This window comes from Manis pentadactyla, chromosome 3, assembly GCF_030020395.1.
Source record: "Manis pentadactyla isolate mManPen7 chromosome 3, mManPen7.hap1, whole genome shotgun sequence".
Taxonomy (NCBI): domain Eukaryota; kingdom Metazoa; phylum Chordata; class Mammalia; order Pholidota; family Manidae; genus Manis; species Manis pentadactyla.
In genome coordinates this window covers 105805115-105822535 of record NC_080021.1, presented here as the reverse complement: position 1 = coordinate 105822535, position 17421 = coordinate 105805115, and the positions used below count along the sequence as shown (strand labels likewise).

Sequence of the window (17421 nt, the reverse complement as noted above, 5' to 3'; positions counted from 1 at the left end):
ACTTATAATGGGTGCTATGATAGTCAAGTTATATGTCAATAAAACTGATCAAAAGTACAGTCATTTGATGTGGGAACAAACAGCTGCAGGAACTAATGTGGGCATCCTTTTACTTTTAGCAAGTATTAGTATAAATAGTAATAATAATGACAATCCTGGGTTATCAAGAACTGACTCAACTATTTGTGCTTCTATGCACTGATGTAGGTTAAAGTATATTGTGAAAAATAGCCCATCCCAAAAGTTAAATTCCCTAAAAGGGAAGAGAATCCTCGATCTGAGTTTCTACAGCAGCTATCCTGGCTTAAGACTGCCATAACCCTGGATATGCACTCTACAAATTCACCAATTTTACTGGAAAAACAAAATTGAAAGAGTAAGTCCCATCACTATTGGTAGACCACAGACACAGACATACTATTTTTCTACCAATATATAGTATTACTTCTAATCTATTAAAAAGGAAAATATAAAATCCTTATAAAGCTCAGTTTTTAGATTCCTGCCATACAGGTGATGCCTAATAGTCAATGGATTCTCCTAAGATCCCAAAGGGCAGGAACAGAATTATTTAAATGCTATTTATATGCAGTATTTTAATACTTGTGAAGAGCTCCTTAAATGTGGTTGAGTGATAGTAATTGTTCCACTAATTTTACTGATGCATCTCTTTACAGACATTCAGTGGAGGAAGCATGGCAAACAGAACATTAAATTAAGAGTTAGAAAACACAGGACAAAATTTTTCCAGCGTCTAACTGAATTTCACTAAGCTTCAAATGCCTCATATATAAAAGAAGTTGTACTATTTTGTAAGGCCCTCTCTTTCAGTACTGAAATCAACAAACCAGTGTTTTTTATGTTTTAAATGAATAACCAGTAACAGCTGCAAAAAATTTATTGAATGTTTATTATGTACCACATACTATTCTAAGCATTTTAGGTGCTGATATCAGTTATATGCATTAACTTACAATCCTCATAGCAACTCTATAAAGCAGGAACTATTACTATTTCCACTTTACAAATGAAGAAGCTTGGGGACATGCATTAATTAACCTGGTCAAGGCCTCAAAGTAGAGAATCAGGATTCATATCCAGTTCATTTCGCTCTAGCATATTGTGTTGTTACTTATTATATATACCAACTCTACAAAAAAGTTGATCATAGAGCTAATTGCTAAATATTCTTTGATAAAGGGTACATAGGTGATACCTCAAGTGTTTTCCTGTAGAAAATGAAAATGATATCTAGTATTTATTTGCATGCTTAGGTACTATTCTAGTGCTTTACATCAATTATCTCACATAATTTTCACAACCTTATGAGACAGATACTATGAAGTGAGACGTAAAGAGATTAAGTCCTTGAAAGCCAGAGTTTGAACCCAGGAAATGTGATTGTAAAGCCTAAACTATTTAAACACTGATGTTTTATTTGGCTGTGGGTCTCACTCTAAAAGAATGTACATTCCCAGAGAAAAGAGTTGACTCAAACCTGGGGCCAGAACAAACTGTCAGGAAAACTAGGCCAGAAAAGCAGGCCTTCTCCTGAGCTCTGAACCACGTGGTACGGCTCAGGGCTGTCAGTGGACACAACTCCTTCCTACTACAAAGAACAGACAGAGAAGGAAGTTAAGAGGGGAATGCAGTTCAGAAGCCTGACATAAAAAGCCTAACATAGAAAACTTACACCTCATTGGATTCTGGTTGTTTCTGCTCTTTTCTCCCCCTAATTATCTTTCCCTTGCTATAATTCTATAGCAGTCAGCACACACACATTATGTCCAAAAATTTTTTTCTTTACCTCAGCATGAAGTAGTTCCAAGTATGAAAATTCAGCAGAGGCGAATCAGCTTAACAATTCTTTATTTAACTTGGTACAGATTTAAAACTAAGTCATTTCTTTTAGGTTCTGCACATCCTAGCCATTTCTATTCCCTAGCTCCTTCTCTAGTCTAGCCAATTTCTTGCTAGGATGGGAGGATTGACAATTAGCAATGGGTGTAGTTAGCAATGAGCTCCAACCACTTGGGCCAGGTTGATTAAAGGGCCGGCTCTGTAAAAAGTAGTTATGCATGCACATGTACGTATATACACCCCCAACAAAAGCTGACAAGGTTCACTTTAAACTCCTGACTACAAATTTCAGATGGGTCTTGAGTTCTGCCCAGAAAGCTATTATATTTCCCTTGTCATTTCCTCTCCTACCCTCTGAAATAACTATTTCAAATCTTTCTCTCTTTACTCTTTCAATACTCCTTCCTCATCCCCACCTCATTTGCAGCCTATGAATCTTATTGTATTATATGCCACATGCTTGTACTGTCCAATCTGCCAAAATACCATAAACTTTTTCTTTTCTCTTTAATAATGTATTATCTAAAGCCAAAATCTCTATTTGTACACTTGGTCATAACTTCCCTTCCCTATTCTTAAACGCAGCCGAAGACAAAACACATTAACTTCAAAGGAACAAGAATTGAACATTAAATGTAAATGGATCATATGTATCAATTTAAAGATACAAATTGCCAGGAAGGGGGAAATCCTTTCTGAATAAGGTGACAGTGTAATCAGCTTGTCTTGAGGAAAAGCAGTTGTGTGATTGAATTGTGAGCTATATTAGCTGTTCATTTCCATAGTACAATATTTTTACATGAGAGTGTGGCCAACAGATAAACTATCATCATTATTCGGACTTGTATTTTGCAGACATTAAACTCTATAATGGTACAATGGAGCACTGCTGCCAGTGATAAAATTTGAACTTTCAAATGAAAATCAGAATTTTTGAAAATTGTACCCATCTCTGTAAGCGTGATATCTTCTCAACACTAAAAAGTTTTTCACATGAGATTGGTGGTGATATTAATAATTGTGATTTTTTTGCTGGCATGTAACAGTATGTATTTACCTTTGGAAGACCTGCATAACGCAGTGCACCAATATTTTCCAAATGATCAATGCATAATGTCACAAAAATATGCATTGGTAAAAAAGATTAATTTAAAATTTAAAAGACCAATGGATTTTACTGTAACAGAAAAAGAAAACTTCACTAATACAGTTTCAGATTCCAAACTGCAGCCAACTATTAAGAAACTACCACTTGTCAGTCCTAGCGTATTACTAAAGAGAAATATCCACAATTGTCTGAAAAGACTATTAAAGATCTCGTGCTTTTTTGAACTAAAAATCTATCACGGCAGATGGCAGCATAAGAAGTGAGGCAGAAACCTCCTCCCAAAACCACAAATAACATGAAAATACAGCAAATATAAATAATCCTCAAAGAGCGACTAGAAAGAAGACTGCAACAGACAGCCTACAACTGGGGAAAAGAGAAGACCTTACAGTAAAGGGTAGGTAGGAAAGCTGCAATTCAGTGGTACCCAAGCCCTCCTCATTTGCAAACTCACCAGAAGGAGGAAGAGAAACAGAGTGGGCAGGGAGTAGAAGCCCAGGACTGCTAAACAACCACCCCTGGAGAGCTGCTCTGGCAACACAAACCCACATTACATAGTGTTCTGAAGATTAGTGGGGTTGGAAAGCAAAGACAGGCAAAATACATGGAGAGACTGAGATTCCAGCCGCTTGTGAAGAACAAGTACCCACAACTAGATTCTCTGGGACAAAAGAAAGGTGGGCACTTTGAAAGACACCCCAGTAGTGAGTGTACAGCTAAAGGGGCAAGGATTACCCAGAGCTTACTGCTCAGGAGAAAGGACAGGTGGACTAAATTGTCCTGGCACACTCAGCCCAGCAGACTGGGAACTCTCAGGAGCTTCAGGTGCTCTCTCCCCCTGGTAGGCGAAGCGCTGAGTACCCCTAATGTGACATGCAGCATGATGCTCCTTCCTCCCGGCTGGTACCAGTTTGCAAAACTGCTGCCCCCACCATAGCGCCAGGCCAGCCAGAGGGCAGTCCCGCCTACAGCAGCTACAAGGGCATAACGCAGAGGCTCAATCATGCGTGCTCAGCCAAGTGGCCCTGGGAATGAAGGCAGGCACTGCAGCTGGTGAGCAGAAAAGAGCTCTTTCTTCCCAGTAGGCACCAGCGACGCTCACCTGTGCACTTGCCATCGCTCCAGGTGCTGGGCAGGTCCAGAGAGTAGAGCTGCTGGGCAAAAGAGGGCACCACGACCTACACAAAGTTATTATTCCACAGGAATCACTAGAAATATGAAATGGCAAAAGAATCTTGTACAAACCAAAATCCCTCAAACACTAGAAAGAGAGCTAAGTGCAACTGAAATCACCAATATTCTTGATAAAGATTTCAAAATAAAAATCATAAACATGCTAATGGAACTGAAGAAAAATATTCAAGTTCTCACGGAGGATTTCAAGAAAGAGATAGAAACTTTGAAAAATGCAGTATCTGAAATGAGAAATACAATGGAGGGATTTAAAAGCAGATTAGATGAGGTGAAGGAGATGGTAAATGAAATAGAAATTAGAGAACAGGAATACAAAGAAGCTGAGGCACAGAAAGAAAAAAGGATCTCGAAAAATGAAACTATAAATAAAACAATATTCATATTATAGAGGTACCAAAGAAGAAGAGGAAAAAAAAGGGGAAGAAAGTCTCTTTGAGGATATAATTGACAAAAACTTCGCCAATCTGGGGAACGAAATAGTCTCTCAGGTAATGGAAATGCACAGATCTTGTGACCAAAGGATCCAAGGAAGACAACACCAAGACATATAATAATTAAAATGGCAAAGATCAAAGACAAGGACAGAATATTAAAAGCAGCCAGACAGAGAAAAATGATTACATACAAAGGAAAACCCATCAGGCTATCATCAGACTTCTCAACAGAAACCTTATAGGCCAGAAGGGAGTGGCATGATATATTTAATGCAATGAAACAGAAGGGCCTCGAACCAAGAATACTTTATTCAGCAAGACTATCATTGAAATTTGAAGTAGGGATTAAACAATTTCCAGATAAGCAACAGTTGAGGAAATTTACCTCCCCAAAACTGTTTCTACCATATATTTTAAAGGGACTGCTCTAGATGGAAGTGCTCCCAGGGCTAAATAGCTGTCACCAGAGAAAATAAAACCACAGTAAAGGAACTAGACCAATAAATAACTAAGGAAATGCAAAATTAAATCAACTACTCCCAAAGTCAGTCAAGGGATATACAAAGAGTACAAAATATGACACCTAATATATAAAGAGTAGCAGAAGAAGAAAAAGAAGGGAGGAAAGAAAACCCCTTTAGATTGTGTTTGAAATAGCGTAACGAGTTACGTTAGAATGTTAGACAGTATAGAAGCTGCCCTTGAACCTTTGGTAACCATGAATCCAAAGCCTGCAATGACAATACAAGTATCTATCAATAATCACTCTAAATGTAAATGGGATGAATGTACCAATCAAATGACACAAAGTTACAGAATGGATAAAAAAGCAAGACCTATCTGTATGCTGCCTACAAGAGACTCACTTCAAACCCAAAGACATACACAGACTAAAAATAAAGGGATGGAAAAAGATATTTCATGCAAATAATAGGGAGAAAAAAGCAGTGGTTCCAGTACTTGTATCAGACAAAATAGACTTCAAAACAAAGAAAATAACAAAGAAGGACATTACATAATGATAAAGGGGTCAGTCCAACAGGAGGATATAAACATTATAAATACCTATGCACCCAACACAGGAGCACCTACATATGTGAAACAAATACTAACAGAATTAAAGGGGGAAATAGAATGCAATTCATTCATTTTAGGAGACTTCAACGCACTACTCCTCCCAATGGACAAATCAACCAGACAGGAAGGAAATAAGGAGACAGAGGCACTGAACAACATTAGAGCAGATGGACCTAACAGACATCTACAGAACACTCCACCCAAATGCAGCAGATACACATTCTTCTCGAGTGCATAGGGAACATTTTCAAGAATAGATCATACATTAGGCAACAAGTAGAGCCTCAGTGAATTCAGAAAGACTGAAATTGTACCAACCACCTTAATAAGATATAAAACTAGAAATAAATTATGCAAAGAAAACAAAAAAGCCCACAAACACAGAGGCTTAACAACATGCTCCTAAATAGTTAATCGATCAATGACAAAATAAAAACAGAGGTCAAGCAATATATGGAGGCAAATAACAATAATAACTCAACACTGCAAAATCTATGGGTTGCAGCAAAGGCCATGCGAAGAGGGAAGTATATTGCAATACAGGGCTTTCAGGAAACAAGAAGAATCCCATGTGATCAGCCTAAACTCACAATTAATGAAACTAGGAAAAGAAGAACATATGAGGCCCAAAGTGAGTAGAAGGAGGGACATAATAAAGATCAGAGCAGAAATACATAAAATTGAGAAGAATAAAACAAGAGAAAGAATTAATGAAACCAGGAGCTGGTTCTTTGAGAAAATAAACAAAATAGATAAACCCCTAGCCAGACTTATCAAGAAAATAAAGAAAGTCTATACACATAAACAGAATCAGAAATGAGAAAGGAAAAATCACTACAGACACCACAGAAATATAAAGAATTATTAGAGAATACTATGAAAAATTATATGCTAACAAATTGGATGACCTTGAAGAAATGGACAACTTTCTAGAAAAATACAACCTTCCAAGACGGACCCAGGAAGAAACAGAAAATCTGAAGAGACCAATTACCAGCAATGAAATTGAGCTGCTAATCAAAAAACCACCTAAAAACAAAAGCCCTGGTCCAGATGGCTTCACCACTGAATTTTATCATTTAGAGAAGACCTAACACCCATCTTCCTTAAAGTTTTCCAAAAAGTAGAAGGTAGGGAATACTTGCTAACTCATTCTATGAGGCCAGCAACACTCTAATGCCAAAACCAGGCAAAGACACCATAAAAAAAGAAAATTACAGACCAATGTTCCTGATGAACAAAGATGCAAATATCCTCAACAAAATATTAGAAACTAAATTTAAAAATACATCAAAAAGATCATCCATCATGATCAAGTGGTATATATTTTGGGGATGCAAGGATGGTAAATATGAGAAAATCCCATCAACATCAGACCAAATCAACAAACAGAAGGGCAAAAATCATACGATCATCTCCATAGATGCTGAAAAAGCATTTGACCAAATCAATATTCAGTCACGATAAAAAACTCTCAACACACTGAGTACAGAGGGCAAGTACCTCAACATAATAAAGGCCATATATGACAAACCCACATCCAATATCATACTTAACAGCAAGAAGCTGAAAGCTTTTCCTCTAAGATCAGGAACAAGACACTCTACATACTTTTATTCAACATAGTTCTGGATGTCCTAGCCACAGCAATCAGACAATACAAAGAAATAAAAGCCATCCAGGTTGGTAAGGAAGAAGTCAAACTGTCACTGTTTGCAGACGGCATGGTATTGAACATAAAAAACATTAAAGAATGCACCAACAAACTACTGGAATAACTGAACTCAGCAAAGTTGCAGGATACAAAATTAATACGCAGAAATTGGTGGCATTCCTATATACTAACAATGAACTAGCAGAAAGAAAAATCAGGAAAACAATTCCATTCACAATTGCATCAAAAAGAATAAAACACCTAGGAATACACCTAACCAAGGAGGTGAAAGATCTATACCGTGAAAACTACAAGCCACTCATGAGAGAAATTAAAGAAGACATTAATAAATGGAAATGCATCCCATGCTCCTGGATAGGAAGAATTAATATTGTCAAAATGGCCATCCAGCCTAAAGCAATCTACAGATTCAATGCAATCCCGATCAAAATACTGACAGCATTCTTCAACGAACTAGAATAAACTGTTCCAAAATTCACATGTAACCACAAAAGACCCTGAATAGCCAAAACAATCCTGAGAAGAAAGAATAAATCTGGGAGGTTTATGCTCCCAAACTTCAAGCTCCACGACAAAGCCATGGTAATCCAGACAATTCGGTATTGGCACTACAACAGATCCATAGATCAATGGAACAGAATTAGAGAGCACACATATAAACCCAAGCATATATGGTCGATTAATATATGATAGAGGAGGCATGAATATACAATGGGGAAATGACAAGACTCTCCAACAACTGCTGTTGGCAAAACTGGACAGCTACATGTAAGGGAATGAAACTGGATTACTGTCTAACTCCATACACAAAAGTAAACTCAAAATGGATCAAAGACATGAATGTAAGTCATGAAACCATAAAACTCTTAGAAGAAAACAGGCAAAAATCTCTTGCATATAAACATGAGCAACTTTTTCCTGAACACATTTCTTTGGGCAAAGGAAACAGAAGCAAAAATGAACAAATGAGAGTACATCAAACTAAAAAGCTTCTGTACAGCAAAAGACACCATCAGCAGAACAAAAAGGCATCCTACAGTAAGGGAGAATATATTCATAAATGACATATCCGATAAGGGGTTGACATCCAAAATATGTAAAGAGCTCACAAGCTTCAACACCCAAAAAGCAAACAACCTGATGAAAAAATGGGCAGAGGATCTGAAAAGACACTTCTCCAAAGAAGAAATTCAGATGGCCAACAAGCACATGAAAAGATGCTCCACATCACTAATCATCATGGAAATTCAAATTAAAACCACAATGCGATATCTCCTCACACCAGTTGGGATGGCCAACATCAAAAAGACAAGGAACAAGAAATGCCAGTGAGGATGTGGAGAAAGGGGAACCGTCCTACACAATTGGTCGGAATGTAAATTAGTTTAACCATTGCAGAAAGCAATATGGAGGTGCCTCAAAAAACTAAAAATAGATACACCATTGGATCTAGGAATTCCACTCCTAGGAATTTACCCAAAGGAAAGAAGATCTCAGATTCAAAAAGACATATGCACCTCTATGTTTACTGAAGCACTATTTGCAATACCTAAGACATGGAAGCAACCTAAGTGTCCATCAGTAGATGAATGGATAAAGATGTGGTATATATACACAATGGACTACTATTCGGCCATAAGAAAGAAACAAATCCTACCATTTGCAACAACATGGATGGAGCTAGAGGATATTATGCTCAGTGAAATAAGCCAGGCAGAGAAAGACAAGTACCAAATGATTTCCCTCATTTGTGGAGTGTAACAATGAAGCAAAACTGAAGGAACAAAACAGCAGCAGACTCACAGACTCCAAAAAGGGACCAGTGGTTACCAAAGGGGAGGTTGGGTGGGTAGGGAGGGGAAAGAGGATTGAGGATACATGGGCATACATGGGGTGTGTGGGGTCACGGGGAAATCAATGCAGCACAGAGAAGACAAGTAGTGACTCTGTGTCATCTTACTAGGCTGATGGACAGTGACTGCAATGGGGTGTTGGGGGGACTTGTTAATATGGGTGAATGTAGTAAGCACAATGTTTTCATGTGAAACCTTCATAAGAGTATATATCAATTATACCTTAATAAAAAAATATGATTACTTTCATGTACCTACACCCACATATACTGGCGCAATTACCTTAAGAGAAATTGCTTGGTTTTAAGTACATAATTAAAAATGTGTTTTATTTACCAGATTTCCCTGCAACATGTATGTAACACAAGTACTAGAAGAAGAGGAGAGAGAGGAACAGAAAAAATAATGTGAAGAAATAATGGCTGGAAACTTCTCAAATTTATAGAAAAACAATAACCTACACATACAGAAAGCTCAACGAACTCCAAGTACCATAAAAAAGAGATGCACAGACTTAAACAGTAAAAACGGTCAATAACAGGAGAAAAACCTTTAATGCTTGCTGCTTAAAATGGAATTCCAAGAAGATCAATAGCTGACTCATCAAGAAACAATGGAAACCAGAAAGCAGTGGGATAACCCAAAGTTTTCAAAGAGAAAAACTATCAACCAATAACCCTATATGCAGGAAAACTATCTTTCAAATATGAAGGTGTAATAAATTCATTTCTAGATAAACAAAAATTGAGAAAATCTGTTGCCAGTAAGCCTGTCTTAAGAGAAGTATGAGAGGCAGTATTTACGCTAAAAGCAAGTCAGCCCAGATGTAATCTGAATCCACACAAAAAAGAGCACCAATAAAATCAATTTAAATGAAAAGGTCAGCAAAGAAAATAAAATTTTATAAATAAGAAAACATTCACTTAAGGCAAAAAAAAGCAATAAAGGAGAAAAAGATAAACAAAAGACATAAAACAAAAGTAAAATAGCACGCATGAATCAAACTACATCAATAATAACATAAAATGTAAATAGGGTAAGCAACCAAAAAAAAGACAGAAAGAAAGACGGAGAGGGGAGGGGAGGGGAGGGGAGGGGAGGGAGGGGAGGCGAGGGGAGGGTCGGATGAGGAGGAGAGGAGAGGGGAGGGGAGGGGAGGGAGAAAGATGATCTAACTATATATTGTCTATAGAGACATTAGTTTCAGAGATAAGAACAGCTTGAAAAAAGGATAGAGAAAAGGTATCACATAAACAGCAAAACGAAGCTAGATTGGCTACATTAACATCACACAAAATAGAGTTTAAGACAACAACAATAAAACTTATCAAAGGGTGACATCTGATAATGATAAAAGGATTGATTCATCAGTAAAGTTTAATAATTACAAATACATATGTACCTAATAATAAAATACATGAGGCAAAAACTGACATAAAGGAAGGTAAAAATAAACATTTCAACAGTAAAAGCTTCAATATCTGCTTTCAATAATGGTAGAATAACTAGACAGAAGATCAACAAGGAAATACAAGACTTTAACAATCTTATAAACCAACTAGATCTAACAGACATCTATAGAGTATGACATCCAACAGAATATATGCTCTTTTCAAATGCATGGAACATTCTTCTTGATAGACCACATTCTAGAGCATTAACCTTAATATATTTAAAGGGATATAAATAATACAAATTATTTTCTCCAACTACAATGCAATGAAATTGTAAATCAACACGAGGAAAAAAATTGGGAAACTCACAAATATGTGGACATTAAACAACACACCTAAACAATCAATGGGTCAAAAAAGAAATAAAAGGGAAACAGAAAATAATTTAAGATGAATGATAGTGAAGATATAAAATATAAACATTTCTAGAATGCAGCTAAAGCAGTGCTTATGGGGAAATTAATAGCTATAAATGTCTACATTATGAAAGAAAAACATTTAAAATAAGTAATACCCTTCCACCTTAAGACACTGGGAAAAAGAGGGCAAGCTAAACCTCAACCAAGCAGAACAGATAGTATCAAGGTTAAAATAGAAATAAATGAAATAGAGAATAGAAAAAACAGTAGGAAAAAAAATCAATAAAGCCCAAAGCTGGTTCTTTGTAAAGATCAACATGATTGATAAATCCTTAGGCACACTGACCAAGATAAAAAGACAGAAGACTTGGTAATTCAAGTCATTACTCTCATGCTGCTTATGTCAACACCCTTTTTCCGACAGACATAATTTCCAACCTCACACAAAAAAGTAGAAACCTGGTGGGAAAACCCTCCAAATACTGCTCACAACTTACCCGACTCCCCAAACTTACCTAAAACTATACCATCCATAGCTCTTACCCCGGTTAAGTTCTCTACCCGTAATTTGGAGAGAATCTTGGTCCTTCTCTACCTTCTCGGTTGCTTGTTTAATCACTTGCCCTTTCTTATCTCTTCAACCTCTCCTCTACTTACTTATTTCTCCCAGCATATCAACTTTGTCCCTTATGAAAAGTCTGCCCACAAACCTGTGTGGTCTCCCTGTACTATTCTTTCTTGCTTTCCTGTTGCAGTGAAACCTCTTGAACGTGTAATCCCCAAAGTTTCTTGTTCTCCAATGTCACTATGAGCTATCAGATTAAACACGCATCATTTTTCATCTAGGCTACTGCAGATTGACTTGCAACGAACTTATCATCTATCTACACCTGTGATTTTTAATTTGGTATGCACAGATGGGCTGTAAGGGTTCACAAATCTGAAAGTTTACATATATGAGCACTTTTTTGGAGTCGTTTTCATAAAATTTAAATAGTGCTAGGATGCCAAAATGTTACCTATTTTTCTTATGGAAAACAGAGTGACTTTAAGAATGCAAAAATGATCATGTCATTGGCTTATCTTTCAGTATTTTTCCATCACCTTGAAAATAAAACTCAAAACCCTCCATGATGTAGATCTTACCTCTTTAGCATAGTATTTCATCACTACTTACCTCCTCTCCATCTCTATTTCAGTCCTCTCCCCTACACTACTAGTATCTAGTTACAGTGAATTATTAGGATACCTAGAATTCATAACTCTCATTTGCTTTAGGGCCTTTTAGCATGATTCTCCTCTACATGAAATCACCCATTCAGACCTATTCTCTAAACTGGGATTACAAAAGTGAGATAGAGCAGGGACATGGGACATGCATCATGATTAATTTTTCCTGCCTATGATGAGAAATGCCAAGATATAAGGGTTAGTATAGTAAGAACAGGAGGGACTCCATCTTAAGGCTAAAATTCTATTTTAAAAACCAGGGAGTTAGGAGGTAAGATTCCTAACATATTTTATCATGATTCGCCAACAAAAGACCCTATCCTAAGGCAAGGCAAGCAGTTCTCAGTGATGTGTTTTCACTGCTTGAGAGTAACCATTATCTTGGAGAAGAACAGGATTAATAAATCCCTTGTGTTAAGTTTATCTTACAGAATATTCAGAGGGATGACGGTGGACTGTCATGTAATGTCTCATTGGAGGCAACCATCATGACACCACACATCAGCCTATGCTCCCCTGGCCCTATTCTTCAAATCCTTAAAAACCCAAACCCTAAAACTTAAGTGCACCTCCTCTCTGAGATCACCTGCACAGCCGCCTGAGTGTGCACTGTCTTAACAAACTTTCTTGGTGCAGAAGCCTGTTGCCCTTCTCTGAACTCTTTTCATTTTAAAGACAAGAACTTGCTGACCTCCTCTGGAGGTAAATGTATTTGTCACTTTGCTTTTTCATTCAATTTTCTAGTCTTAAACCCAAGTCTTCTCTCTATTCTGCTGCAAACAAGTAAGAAACGGTTACTGAAATCTCTGATTTGGGCTTGCAAGTTTCTGTCACCTGGGTGACCCTGACAGAACTGTGGCAGCATGATCATGCTCTTTGTAGCCTGCCTGAAAAATCATTCTTTGATTTGGGAAGTTCTCAGAACAAAATCTCACTCCATCCAATGCTCTGTGGCTCCCTCAAATTCTGGTGTGGTAGGGGCTTACTTAGTTCCCACACTGTGCAGATCAAGTGGACACTAGATGCCAGGTGACCTTGGCTTTAGGAATTGCCAAGGGAGTTTTTAGCAGTTCAGTGAACTTCCCTTTTCTCCCTCTGCTCTTTCCTGTGCTCTACTGTCTGCACAGCTGCTAACATCCACTAATCCTCTTGCTTTATGAACTCCTTCCTTACCTACACTCATCCTCAGGAGACTTCCCTAGTCTGGGTGAGGTTTCACCTAGTGCACAGGGAAAGGCCTCCCCAGACACAGCTGCCTGGCAACATAAAGGGAATAATTTCCTGTTCTCCATCAGGATTAAGTATCCTTTTTATTTGCATTTATGGCATCCTGTGTATACTTATATAGTAACTTTTATCACACATTTTTATAATTATTAACTTACCTTTCTTCCCTGTAAGATGACAAGTTCTTACAAGAGTTAAGGACAGTATTTTCCATCTCCATGTTACTAGTGTATGGCATTCATGTATTTCCCAGATAAATCATACCTTATTCCCTTGTCAACCCACTGCAAACACTGTAAATACAATATTTTTACTACTCTATGGAAACTAGTTAAGATGAATATGCTCCTCCCATTACCAGATTTAATGATCTCTTCATTCCGTATCAATTTTAAACTTTCCAGTCCTTCCTTTTAAGTAACATTTGACACAGTTATCATGTCTTCTTTCTTGAAATCCTTTCCTCATTTAGCCTCCTGGATACTGTTCTCACTTGATTCTCCAGAACACTCTCATTACCCTGACCTTTTAAATGTTGGGAGTGCCTCTGGGTTTATTCCTCAAACTCTTTATTGATATTCACTAGCTAGATAACTTCCCAGTACCATGATTTCAAATGTGTTTGCCGATAACTCCCAAATTTATATGTGGTGCGTTCACTTTATGAAATTTCACTGAGCTAAACAGTTAGGATCCATACACTCTTTCATTTGAGTGTAATACTTCAATAAATGGTCAAAAAAAGAGAAAAGAAAAACAACTATTGTGATGAGCTCTTAACAGAAGTCTTATAACATATCCCAAAGCAAACCTTTTCTGTAGTCTTTCATTTCTGACACCATGGAAACCGACTCTTCTAGTAGTGCTCAGGCCAAAACCCTCAGACTCAACCTTCATTCCTCCTTTTCTCTTAATCCTACATTTAATCCATCTACAAATCTTGTTAGCTCTTTCAAAATATATCCCCAAAATGAATATTTTCCACATCTCATATGATGTCTCAACTAAAATAACATAATTGGTGTCCCTGTTCTATCCTTGCCACATAGCAGTCAGTGACCCTTTTAAAATATAGATCACATCGTTTGCTTTCCAGCTCACTAATTCGGATTTAAAGTCCTCTGGATGGTCTCGGTCCAGCCATCTCTATGACCTCATCTACCATCCTCTGTTTCATTCCACTCCAATCACCATGGCCTCTTTGCAGTTCCTTAAATGCACCAAAGATGATTCTACCGCAAAGCCTTTGCACTTGCTGTGCCTCTCTCCAGTCCCGTGGTTTAGTTTTAATTTCTTTGGATCTCTGCTCCAATGTCATCATCATCAAAGAGGCTTTTCCTTGTGAGCTTTTAAAAACAGCAACACCATCCTCTCCTTATCTCTGTCCCCCTTACAATGCCTTAACTTTTTTCACAGCAGATATTTGATTACTGTCTTTCTCCCCAACCAGAATTTAAGCTTCATCAGAGCAGGATCTGTTCTGCTCACCAGAACTCCCAGTATCTATAATATCTGACATTAGGCAAGAGCTGAAGAATATTACTGAATTAGTGTAGAATTTAACAGTGCCTCTCTTCATTGTTTTTGACATGTTTTCCTTCTCTCTTCACTAGCCTTTTCTAGTTCTCCCATTTCTCATTCTCAGGGATGATTACTTCTTCTCTGCTCTTTGACTACTGAAGTATAGGCTATAATCAGTACAAAGGTTTCACCAAGGTATAGTCAGGCAAGGATAACTCTAAACTTCAAAATAAGACTCAGTATATGATGAAAAGTCTAGCTCTCTGCAGAGTAACTTACAGTGAGTGGGCTTATTGTTGATGAAAGTACGACGGTTTTTCTCTCTCTCAAAGAGGGATCACACATCCAGGCATGACTGGAATGCAAATTACCTAAGAGACTGTAGTTTATCTAAAGCAATAATGTGAAACGGACCAAAGGGACTTTTAAAAAGATGGGGCAGATATGGAAATATTCTAACAGATAGAAATTGACAACAGTTAACATTTATTGAGAGCTCTTTGTGCACAGCACTTGGTATATGCATACACCTTACAGGCACTATCTCAATTAATTTCACAACGACTTACACATAGGAAGTGGATACTATTATAACCCCATTTTACAGATGGGGACATAGCTTTAAAAACAAAAGGTCCCAAAACCAGTCATTGGGACCTACCACCTCCAACACTGATGGGAAGCAATGTCCCCAATACTTTAATTTTTACACCGTTCCGCTTCCAGATTCAGCCTTCTGAAAACCTCCGCTAGTGTCGACCTTTTCCAGACACGCAAGGCAGAATATGAAATGTGACAAACAGCGAAAAAGCCATCTCTTTGCCCGGGAGGATGGAACTGTGCGGTGTGCTCCGTTTCAACTTGGCCGGTTCTCGGAAAGATGGGATTCTGGCCTCGGCAAAACATTTAACGCTCGCTTTTAGGCTAAAAGTTCGGTGCATGTTAGGAGTCCTCCGACTCCCGTGACAATTTTCTGCGCGCCAGCAGGCTCCCTGACAGTTTCGGGCCCTGGGTTTGCATGCAGGGACCGCCCACATCCCAGCACAGAGGCGCGGGGTGGGCAGGGCTGACACCTTCCACCGTCCCCGCCCAGCCCAAGGAGCAGGAGCCCCCGGCGGGGGGAAGGGCTGGGGTCGAGGAGGAGCGGGAGGAGACAGGGAGTGAGAAGCCCGCGGCACCCCGTCCCCGCTTCCCCGCACCCCGAGCCTCGGACCGTACGCCCAGGTTCCCGGTCGCTGCCGCCCCTGCTCTCACCTCCCTTCCGGCCTGGGGTCGGGGGTGTCGGCCGAAGACCTCGCGGCGCCGCCAGCGCTGAGACCGGAGGCCCGGCGGCTTCGCTTACGAGGCGGGGGCTGTTTCTGGGCCGCCGGCTCTGGCCCCATGGCGCGGAGGTGGGTGGTGGGAGGCAGTGGCCGCATGCCGAGGAGACCCACAGGGACAGGCACCGCGCGCGGCTGCTTCTACCCCACAGCAGTTCCGGTAAGAAGCGCTCCGCCTATGCCATTTCCCGGGGTTTGAAAATGGCGGCCACGAAGGGGCCAGCCAATCAGAGGACAGCAGGTCGTTGCTAGGATGCGTGGAGTCCCGCCCTCTACCCTCCCAGGCCCTCTGGCGCCTGACCGAAGCTGAAAGAGTGAGGTGGTGCCCTGGGCAGTCCTGCAGATTAGTGGATGACCTTGATTTAATAATGACTCCGTTCCTAAATCCCCAAAGCCCAATACCTACTACACTGTTTATTAGGACTTTCATCACAGGCCATGACAAATTGCAAGCGTTTTAATACCTTTTCAGCATCTGGGGAGAAGAGAGGTAGAAAGTAATGACCGAATATGAGGTGGTGTTATTGGTCACATACACACTAAATTATTCATGTGAGAGAAATCCCAGTTATCAAAGGAAATGGAAATGTGTTCTCAGGGCTGTCTAGGAAACCAGTAAAACCTAATTTTGAACCCTCCTGGTTCCCAGTGGGGAGGAGTGAAAGTGCCTTCATCCCTAATTATAAGAAGGCAGCAAAAGGCACAACGTCAAATAATGGACCTTCTCAAATAATGAAGTTGTTAAATAGCACGTTCTTTGAATTTAAATATTGCTTTTTTTTTTTGTATCAAAGTCTTTCAAAAATAACTTTTCCTTTGACACTTAGGAATCTATCCTAAGAAATAAAATTATATAAGCACTGAAGGGTGGTAGAATATGCCATCCTAAAATATGCTACTGTGGCATTAGGATTATTTTGCACTACAGGCAGTTGAAGAACACCAGGTGCAGGAAGGGCATTCTGGCCTCCGTTTTTTTACTGAAAGCAGGAGATGAAGTTCTGGCGTGAAAACTGCCCTTTCTATACCAGGAGGAAAGAAACATTCTAATTCCCAGAGATGGGGGGAAGTCAAGGGAGAGAGAATAATGTACAAACAGACCTTATTAAA

The 17421-nt window shown here is 39.0% G+C and overlaps 1 protein-coding gene across 1 annotated transcript; it reads right to left on the bottom strand.

Moving 5' to 3' along the window:
* Nucleotides 1-15467: 15467 nt before the first annotated feature.
* Nucleotides 15468-16453, bottom strand: LOC118924020 (neuroepithelial cell-transforming gene 1 protein-like). The gene is made up of 2 exons (XM_057498254.1): nucleotides 16247-16453; nucleotides 15468-15880 (listed from the first exon to the last, which is right to left on the bottom strand). The coding sequence occupies exons 1-2, from the start codon at nucleotides 16408-16410 to the stop codon at nucleotides 15742-15744; spliced, it is 303 nt and encodes a 100-aa protein (XP_057354237.1). The 5' UTR covers nucleotides 16411-16453; the 3' UTR covers nucleotides 15468-15741.
* Nucleotides 16454-17421: the final 968 nt, after the last annotated feature.

Bases quoted from the DNA above. Each gene is read 5' to 3' on its own strand.
- LOC118924020 (XM_057498254.1), bottom strand. From the start codon at position 16,410: ATGCGGCCACTGCCTCCCACCACCCACCTCCGCGCCATGGGGCCAGAG. The intron at 15,881-16,246 runs GTGAGAGCAGGG...TGCCGAGGCCAG, and splicing joins GACCCCAGGCCGGAAGGGAG to AATCCCATCTTTCCGAGAAC.